At 35.5% G+C, this 10,539-nt stretch overlaps 1 protein-coding gene across 1 annotated transcript; it reads left to right on the top strand.

Annotated features, from left to right (window-relative positions):
* The first annotated feature begins 709 nt into the window (after positions 1 to 709).
* Positions 710 to 1,403, top strand: LOC127455063 (EEF1A lysine methyltransferase 2-like). Its single transcript, XM_051722627.1, has 2 exons — positions 710 to 930; positions 1,021 to 1,403. The coding sequence occupies exons 1-2, from the start codon at positions 855 to 857 to the stop codon at positions 1,116 to 1,118; spliced, it is 174 nt and encodes a 57-aa protein (XP_051578587.1). The 5' UTR covers positions 710 to 854; the 3' UTR covers positions 1,119 to 1,403.
* The last annotated feature ends 9,136 nt before the right edge of the window (positions 1,404 to 10,539 follow it).

Here is a 10,539-nt window from a genome sequence, read left to right as displayed (position 1 = left end):
AAATGTATTCATTAACAATCTAAAGAACAGTGGGCCTGGGTAGCTCAGCGAATAAAGATGCTGACTACCACACCTGGACTCACAGTGGTTAACCTCCTCTTGGTCCCTATAATGTGGTTCTCGCTCTTGGTGGGGTGCGTGGATGCCGTGGAGAATAGCGTGAAGCCTCTGCACACGCTATGTCTCCGCGGTAACGCGCTAAACAAGCCATGTGATAAGATGCATGAATTGACTGTCTCAGACGCGGAGGCAACTGAGATTCGGCCTCTGCCACCCGGATTGAGGCGAGTCACTACGCCACTACGAGGACCTTGGGAATTGGGCATTCCAAACAGGGGAGAAAAGGGGAGAAAAATAAATAAATAAATTCTAAAGAACAGACTTAAAGGAGCACTTTTAAGACTTAAAGACTTAAAGGAGTAGTATTTGGCTGGTCATGTGATTCTATCATGGCAGCCCCCATGTGCGGACCCTCTCCATGTAGAATTAAACAGCTTTTATAAAGTTACTGATATGACTGGAGTCTTCATTTTAATATGAGTGCTCATGATTTCCTGTATACTGCAAAATTACAATTAATGTCTTTAGGAGTTAAACTTTACGAGGAGTTAAAATGAGGAAAAATTACTGAGTGCACCTTTAAGAGGGATTTTTTTTATTTATTTTTTTTTATTTTAATTTTTTGCTGGTCTTGGTTTTACATGTGATTTCAGGTGGAGGATTTCCTGAACCCAAGCACAGAAATTAAGAGTTTTGATGTATGTATAGATAAAGGAACATTTGGTGCCATTAGTTTGAGTCTTTACGACAGAGAGGAAGCCAAAATACACTATGTGGCCTCTTTAAGAACTGTTATGCAGCCAGAGGGTTTCTTCTTCATCACCTCTTGCAACTGGACCAAAGAGCAGCTGCTGCAGATCTTCAGACTTGGTACAGTAGCTAAAAATTATTTTTCTAACTAATAATGTTCTGTTCAAAAATTGTGAAGGTTGTAATGTAGTTGTGTTGCATTTTTTGCAGGCTTTGAGCTGGTACACAAACTGCCCACCCCTCGCTTCCAGTTTGGTGGTGTGACTGGTAACAGTGTGACAGCTTTGGTATTAAAACGCATTGAGTGATTTTTTTTTTTTTTTTCGGAAAACCCCTCACTTTCATTGTTCTTTTTTTTTTTTTAATAAAACTTCTGTTTTTGCGATTGTTACAATATGTAATGTCAGTTTTGAAATGTTTATAATTATTTTGAAAATTTTTCATCGCCTAAATTAGAATTATTTCTTGTGTCACAACTGTTTTTAATATGTTTTCTGTAATGTCAAGGTAATGTATAATAACAAAGCAGGGTACAGTGGGGCTAAATGCACACCTTAAGGAATTGTTTTTCTTTTTTTTAGTCACAAAGTGTATCAAGATTGAAAAAATAAATTTATTTTTATTGAATATTGATGGAGCAGCATAATTTGTGTGAAAACAAATAATAATGGAAGGTTATTTTATTAAAATTATTATTTTAAAAAAGGTGGCAAGGGAGCCTTTTGCCCCACACTTGGGGTAAATGCCCCCAGGGGGGTTAAAATGATATTGTGTAAATATAGTGACAGTAGTTATAGGGCAAAATTTGTCAACATAGGCTACTTTTACTTTTTTGAGTAACAAATTGAGATAAAGTTGATTCAAAATAACTGCTTCATAAAAGGGTGCATGATTTCTTGTTAATTTCAGTCACATTTGGCATTTCATAATATCTCAAGTTTTCTATAAATAAATTAACCTCCATTATGATTGGATCAGTCAATGTGAGGCCACTTTTCATTTTTTTTAATAACAAATCTATTTGCCTCACTTAAGAAAAACAGTGTGTTTTACAGAGGCCTTTGGCGCCTACAACAGAGGGGCTTTTTACCCCAAATACTATCCTTTCACTTATTGGACAGTTATTAAAAAACTTTTGATTTAATCACCGTGAACAAAAGTGAAAATGATAAATAAGCATTTTGTCTAAAACAAAATGTGATTCTGTATTTTCAGGGATTCTCATTAACTACATAAATTCGCAACATTTTAAAAATGATCAAATATTAGATCAAACTTTAGACATCGCACAAAATTATCTCATGGATCAGGAATATTTTGCAGTTTATTTTGACAAACGGGTGTTAAGGAAAGTACTGTGGTAGTTTTTGTTGCTGTGTAGTGTTTTGGGAGAAAATAAAATCAAAAGTGCCTTTTACCCTGGGGGGCCTTTTAGGCCAGTTGTACCCTAATACTCAAAGAAATTAAAATTAGACTGGCATAACAATTTTAGCATATTAATAATTAAGAAATTGTGATATCCACGGAACATGAAATGACAGTGCGGAAGTGATGTTTTTATATTATATTTTTGAAAATTATTATGTTAATTAGATGATTCAAATTTGAAGATCTTTTGTTAATTTTGAAGTGTAATATTTTTTGTAAAGTGGTGGTGTCCCCTTAAATCCAAAAGGATCAATTTGGTTATTATGTATTTATTACAGACAGTCGGATCATATTTTCTTTAACAAAATCATATTTTCTTTAGTGACAGCATGTAGTGCTGAAATCAGCAGCATACCAAGATCAGTACTTTCTTCTAGACTTTCCTATTGAGTCTGTATTACTGAGTTTACATTGACATTTTGATGCAACAGTGTCAATGAGTGTATTTTGCTGTTCTTGACAAGCTCCATCTCAATACAAAGATGCATTTTCACATACTTTGATTAACTACATGAGGAAAATGTCATTGTTTTATCATCTATTTGGCATAGCATGGTACAATATTCATCAAACCTTGGCGCTTTTATAAACTGGAATTTACATAATTTCCAGTAACCAAAGAATATATATATAAAACAGAGTATGAAAACTCTATATGAAAACAAATGCATTGATTATTGTGGTACTCATACAAAATCATTGTATGCCAAGGAGTTAGAAAAGGTTAATACACTAAAATGGAGATTATCAAGAATCTTTTGGATTGTGTGTGTGTGTGGGCCGGTTTAAGTTTTTTTTTTTTTAAGGTTACAAACGTAATTACAAGGGTATTATGCTATAAATGTGGCTTATGAGGACATTTCTACTGTCTCCATAATTCAAATCGCTTAAAAAACATACTAAATTATGTTTTATTGAAAATGTAAAAATGCAGAACATTTTTTGTGAGGGTTAGGTTTAGGGGTAGGGTTAGGGAATAGAATCTATAGTTTGTACAGTATAAAAATCATTATGCCTATGGAGAGTCCTCATAATGATAGCTGCACCAACGTGTGTGTGTGTGTGTGTGTGTGTGTGTGTGTGTGTGTGTGTGTGTTGAACTTAGTGGTAGGACTGCGTGTGGCAGTACTACAGATTTTGCTGCTTGTTTTCTCACATTAGAAAGGGAAATTGACTGAGTGGTGAGAGCATGGTAATGTTCTGATCAACCTGGCCCAACTCATTGCTGTTTGTGGCTCTATTATGTTTTGTAATTGTAGTAAACTCTTTCCAGTGATACCCTAAGTTTTCAAATGAATTACTTTCTAGTTGTGTAGCCTCTACAAGTAGAGCTAATATACTGTAGTCATACTGTGTAAGAATTGTAACGCCATGGTCAATCAGAACCCTTCTACATAGGCGAGCCTACAAGCTTAGCATAAAATAGCATAACGCGGCGGTCCCATAGACATTGAATGGGCGGTACACTGTCGTGGAGACAAGAGGCCGTTTTTTGAATGGATGTCTATGGAGATGCCACAGTTTGCAGAATAAACTGCTTTTGTGAAGAAACAGCTCATCACTTCATGAATTGACCACCTGTCCACTATTCTTCCACATGTTTTAAACTAGAAAATCCTTTTGGAATTAACTATGTGGATTTTACTACAGTAAAAATGCTGTTTTATAAGAGAAGTCGCAGACAATTTTGCGACAGGTAGGTGTCAGTTTACGGTTCTCCCCATTCATTTGTATGGTATCCACAAACGGTGACTTACTGTCGTAACACGCTAGTGGACCGTTACATTCTCTCCTATGGTAAAGTGCGGAGGTTGTTATCGCTGTAAATAATAGATTACCTGATTGTCAATGCTATCTCTAGCTCTTTTTGCGATTGGTGAACCAGAAGTAATTACTGTATCTGATGGAGTTCAGCAGACCTGAAATATGGGCAGTGAGCTTGTAGAATACCAATCTGTATATCCCACGTTGAAGTTAGGCAAATTACCATTAACCTGGCGTAGTGTACAGAACGGAACACATGAGGGCAGTATTGAGTTAAAATTGGTGACAAATTTCCTGTGTATATTGTCATATAAAATTTGTTTTGTCCTTGCATGTAGGGTTTTGTGAACTTGAACAACTTTTACATTTGCATTTAATTTCTTGTTTTAATACCAAGTTTCAGGCACCACTTGCTGTTTAAAAATAAATAAATAAAATAATTAAATACATTTAGCAAAAGCACAATATTATCACATGGCTCTTTTATTTGTGTTTACATATTATCATTTTTATTTTTCAATTAGTAAACATCTTTTTAAGTTTCTAGTAATGGGAATTTTTTCTAAGCAACAGAGCGTCACCCTGAATCTTTTAAGCACACTTATAAAGTTATTATGCTGATGTGAATGTGTGGCGGTATCGCATTGGAAATATAGAGGACACTGAAACAAATGTCTCTTGCTTAATACTGGGTCACACTATTGACAGCTCAAGAATAGCACCTATACATTCTCTGTTACCTCTCTTTCTAGGGGATATTTGGCTTTCATTTTTTAAGAAAAACTCCTGACAGTGGTACCTGATAAGGAAATGATTTAGCATCCAGGACACGATTGCTACCACGGCAACAGTGCAAGAGCAATAAAAGACTGGCTTTGGGCCATGATGCTGTGGTACTTTTAAGTGAGAGAAATCCCCCACACCTCTCTTGTTATTACCACGTCCCCTGCTAGCCGGAGAATGAAATGAAAAACAAAGACTGGGAAAAAGACCTGAATTTGAATCTCTCTAGGCACCTTCTATAGATGAAAAAGCAGTTAAAGTAAGATCAAAAGATTGGGGGTGTGAAAACCTTCCTTTTTCATGTATCAGCATTTCTTTGTCAATAAAAATCTGAGCACACAGAGTATACAGACACCTTTTATTGAGGTAGAAATCCCAAGGTTTGAATTTATAGTGTGTAAGACTGATGAGTAGCCAGTGTGCATAAATGTGGAAATCAGCTGTGTAATCCACAGCATTGGATCAACTGTATCATTGCCGACTGGAGACACAAAGTGACCTTGAGCTGGTCAGTAGCTTGCAGGCTGGCTGATAGTGATCTGAAAAGACATCAGAGGTGTCATACCCATTCAGACTGAGGGGGCATGTGTGCCCTTAGATTTTTGAGCCAATAGGATTTTGAATGAATTATTTGAAATCCGCCCCCCCCCCCCAATAAATTAAATAATTATTGCATATAAAGAAGAATGTCTGCGGCAGAAATCTTTGTTCACTTGTCAAAATGTTGTAAGTCCAGTTGAGTCACATCTGTTCCCCTTATACACGGCATCCATGGCTGCTTTGGAAAACGTGCTCACGGGGAAGGTCGAGCACCAAGAGAAAGTGTGGTGTTATGGTAATAAAAACTAATTAATTTCATCAACGTCAGCTCAGTTAACATTTGCCAACTATGTTTGATCTCTGTGGAACAGTCAATCAGTTTTTTTCAGTCTAATAGAGATTATGTCTATGTTTTTGTTTGATCGATCACTGTTCATTTCCTTTGGTGATGAAATGCATTTTAACAGGTTTTGTGGAATCTTTACACTTTATTTTACACTTTATTTTCTTCATCTTTTTTCAGTGTGAATCCTCTCCTTTCCAGTCATTATAAAAACTATAGGTAAAGAAAGGGAGTTTTAAAAAGTTCCACGGTAGCCGCACATTTTGTATTTTCAATGGGAGAAAGGCGGCAGGGGTGGCTGAAGCTCTTGTCAAGCTTGTTCACGAGACATCAGCTTCTTTGTCTTGCATGACTGCTTAGGGCACACACTGTGCAAGATAAAAATATTTTATCTTTTCGCGGCAGCTGCCTGTCATTGACCATCTCACAGTGATAACTTTAATCAGCCTTCATTTAGCTTTTATTTATTCAGTTCCCTTAAGTACAGTCTGATCTGATCGATCCCTCCCTGTTCCCTATATAGTGCATTATGTGGCAACCGCTGTATGAAATAGAGAACAAGTGAGGGGTTTCTTATTTAAGCTGAGTTCTATTCCTGGTTAAACTATTTTATGGAGAAATAACACACTCATGGAGAAATACAAACCATTTTATTTATTTAATTTTGTTAGTTTTATTAGCTATTATTTACACTGAACACAGAATACAATATTTACAGTAATTGCCTCATTCAAAGATAGGTTATAGGCTACATGACCTTGGTGCCCCCTAAGAAAAAAAAAAATAAATTAAAAAAAAAAAGCACAATAAAGTATCAAAGAGACCACACTGTTAAACGATTTTCAGTAAGATGTTTCCTTGGACAACATGTAATAGAGAAATGGATGAATGTGAAATAATTTCATGACAGCAAAAATAGTCATCATTGTTGTAAATGGGTAACTGATATGAAATACGTTTGGAAATTTGGAATGTTACTCCATCTAAAATTATTTTAAATGCTACACTCCATCTAAAAATATTTTAGACAGCATTTTGCTGATGCATTTATAATTATAGTGCATTTATGACCTCATATTAATTGAGAGACATCTAAATCTTTGTACATTTAAAATTAATTTGTCACAGCACAGGACCATTTAAAATGCTAATGGAGGCAAAATGAGGAAAACTGAAAATTAACTGTGGTTTAAATAACAAAACAGTTTACAGGATCTAAGATTGACACTTATTCTTATACAAGATTTTAAATTAAAATCTTTAAATTGTTTAAACAAATAGTCAATGGACACGTTATATGTCCACTTTTTTAAATTCCTGTAAATGTATAAAACTGACAAGCTACAAAACAACACAAGATAAAATAAATTGTGTAACTTACACTTTGAAAAATATAAGGAGAGAAAAAAAGATTGTGGAGAATATTAAGCATGTTTATTTGCCAAAAAAGTAGGAAATAGACTCACTAAGACACAGATATGTTTTCACCTTGCAGTTCAGGGCTTCCGTATTACAGCTTTGCTCCTGGCTTTTTAACATATGTATCACATTGTGTTCTTAATGTCTTACGCATTCTGTGATGTAAACCATCCAATCTAAACCCTGACAAAACAAAATCCATTCCTTGATGAACTCAAGTTAAACAGGTTGAATGCTAATTACTCTTTAGAGTATACAGTCTACTCAGGATTCTTCAATGTAAAACTGTTTAGGACTGTTGACCTTTATTCTCTACTTGAATTCTAGCATAGGAATTCATTTATCTGTTTAACTGGTTGCTAAGCTTTAATTCAACATCCAAGCACATGCTGCTGTAATGAAGAAAAAGGTATCCATTGTGTTTAATTTAATTAATTTACAACACCAATCTGCTCCCTATTCTGCTCAAATACAGGCTGGATATCTTTTATGAGATGTCATGCTTTTATTACTGTTTAGGAAAGATCTTTAGGACACTTAAATGCACCGTGACTGAAGAAAGGAGAAACTGGGCTGGAGGCTCTTTCTGTAACATCTTAAACACAATCTCTCTCTTGTCTCACACAGGAATGGGCCCCAGCTGGTTGAGCGCAGACTAATGGTCAGACTAAAATACATCACCTTTGTTCAAAGAGGAGGTGGAGAGTTCTGGGAAAAGATAGGAAGGTAGAGAACAGCGCATGCAGAGAGAGGTAGCATCTACTCCTTCTTTTTGTAGCAATTGATAGGATCTTGGTGAATTGATGGCATTAAGATTAGGGCCAGTGTGGATGCTAACAGGGCCAGGCCATTGTTCATATAGATGAATTAGAGTAAAGTTTGCACACTAAAACTGTGAAAAAAGGAAATAAATCAGATTTGATCTTTCTGATATTCTTAATAAGAATAACTGTCTCTGAGACTGCCTATTTCACCATCCATCCTAATAGACTGATATTTTCAGTCAGCATGGGTTACAATCTACATCTTAATGGGTAGATCTTAAAGAAATGTAGAATTAAATGTTGACAGGGATTCTGTAATAGCTGCAAGGTCATTCCACCTTAAGGGGCCTTGGGCAGAACACCTTTGGGATGTAAGGAAACACTGTGGACCTGTAATAAAAAGTGAGGCCTCTTTAGCCTGTCCTCATTTCTAAGTTATAATTATGTATAAGAAAAATTAGTACACAATAAATATGGACAGGTACAAAATTCCTAGATCATGTAGTGTTTGCGTGCAAGTGACCAAAAGCATTTCAGGAATGTGACCAGTGCCGGATTGGGACACTAAATTTTACTGGGAATTTCAGGATACTTGTGGCCTTTTGGGCTTAGGTTTCATCATAGATATCTATTATCTATATTATTGTTGTTGTTGTTGTTGTTGTTGTTGATTTATAAATAGGTTTCATATGCTATTTTGTGCATAAATAGAACTGATCAGTCCGTGCAAGGACATTTTGGTTTAAACAGTCCCTTTCTTGCATCGATCCAACATGTTTAACCACCTGAGATCCAAGCATGACTGCTGTGTGCATTTTCTATATCCATTTTTGATTTTTAAGTAGTAGCACCTAATAAATATGAAAATAAATAAATTAATAATAATAATAAAATAAATTTGATGTTCACATATGTGGAAAGCAGGACTAGGTTCTGAAATGTTAAATAATACCAAGCTATAATAAGTCAGATTTTTATAAATCACATTGTTTATTCTGTTTCCAGGAGTGTTGGTTATTCATGTTTCTGAGACGTTACAGACATTACTTCAAAAATTAGCATAGTTAATTCTGATTCAAAGTAATTGCCAGCATCATTCAGTCACCATGTTAAAATAAAATGTACATGATAAATTATGAACCTATGTACAGATTACCATTGTCCCATGTCTGCCAAACATGTTGAGTGATCCAGACATCATCTGCAGCCTTAAACTTTTGGTCAGATTTTAGGAGTGAATGCACTAAGCTGCATAGGAAAGTTATTGGATGCTCCCTTGCTCTCTATTTAATGAATGACTTAACCTGCAGTGTGCTGTCTGTCTGCACTGGTTTAAGCTTTTGGATAAACCCATTGATTCTCAGTGTGATAATGCACAGTAAATATAGGATTTCAAAGGAAAATATGTGCTAACGTACATATTAGTGTACACTGTTTTTAGCAACGGAATATCGGATGAAACTAAAGACTCTAATCTTTTGACTCAAACAGGTTTAAATGTAAAAACATAATTAGGTTTCTTACCATATGTAGTTTTGTTGGCATTTCTCCCAAAGACAAACTCTGTTGTGAACAGCGCCATGTTGTTCGACCAGAGGTGGAAAGTAATGACTTACAACTACTCTCGTTACAGTATTTGAGTATATTTTTCAAATTTTTCTACTTTTTTAATAATATTTATAAATAAATAATAGTACTTTTACTTTTACTTGAGTTGATTAAAAATGTTACAGTTACAGCTACAGTTATATTTCACCACAATTACAAGGTAAAAAAAAAACAAAACAAAAAAAAAAACATAATATTTCAGAATTGCATAAACTGCCGCCGGTGTCCTCTCTTCTCTAGCTTCTTCACGACTTTCTGCCCTGTCACTATATAAGAATTGTAATTCTGTGATTTTCTGCATATTTCATTTTATTCTGGTGAGGAGCCATTCATTCAGGTACAAGGGAACCGTCTGAACACATTTAACCACTGATCAAATGTCACTTGTTTTTAAGGTAGGCAAAGTTTTAACTGTGTCAAACATTAACACAATGTAGTTTGACATATTATATGTGAGGATATCTTGTTTACTTGCTTCTATATGTCTAAAACAGACTTTTAAATACCTTAGAAAGATACAATGCCAATAGTGTCAGAAATTAACGGGGATTTGGGGCAAAACTGCCACCAAAATTAACAAAAATATCCCTGAAATTCAAAATATGTAGGCAAAAAATGCTAGCTGCTAGTTTAGGACCTGTGAGGAGTCTGATTCACTGAAAGGTTTGAATTATGCTGTTAGTCGCTGGCCAGATCACAAGTGGGAGTTATCTGCATGGAGTTCTTAGAGCCAATTTCCATATATGATAACTAGAGGCTAAAGGGCCATCTGCAGCTCACTATGATCTCCATCTGGAGCTGTGCAGACTGATGTGCCATTACTGGTCTGGACAGGACAGATGTTTGCGATATGTCATCAGGGTGACATCCTGCTACTTGTTTACACAGGTTCACTTCTCCTGGCTGTGTCAAGGAATGACAAAGAAACACAGTCACCTGCACCACAAGCATCACCAAACAGAACTGCAAAAGTAATGACTGTTTTTAAACAGTTTTCCTGAACACTTCCTCTACTTGTCATTGGTCGGCAAAACAGAAACAGTCTCGCCCCCAAACACACTCATGTTCCAACATATTGTT

The sequence above is a fragment of the Myxocyprinus asiaticus genome, chromosome 17 (genome assembly GCF_019703515.2).
Source record: "Myxocyprinus asiaticus isolate MX2 ecotype Aquarium Trade chromosome 17, UBuf_Myxa_2, whole genome shotgun sequence".
Classification (NCBI taxonomy): domain Eukaryota; kingdom Metazoa; phylum Chordata; class Actinopteri; order Cypriniformes; family Catostomidae; genus Myxocyprinus; species Myxocyprinus asiaticus.
The sequence above is the reverse complement of the archived record's forward strand: the minus strand, read 5'-3'. Positions and strand labels throughout refer to the sequence as shown.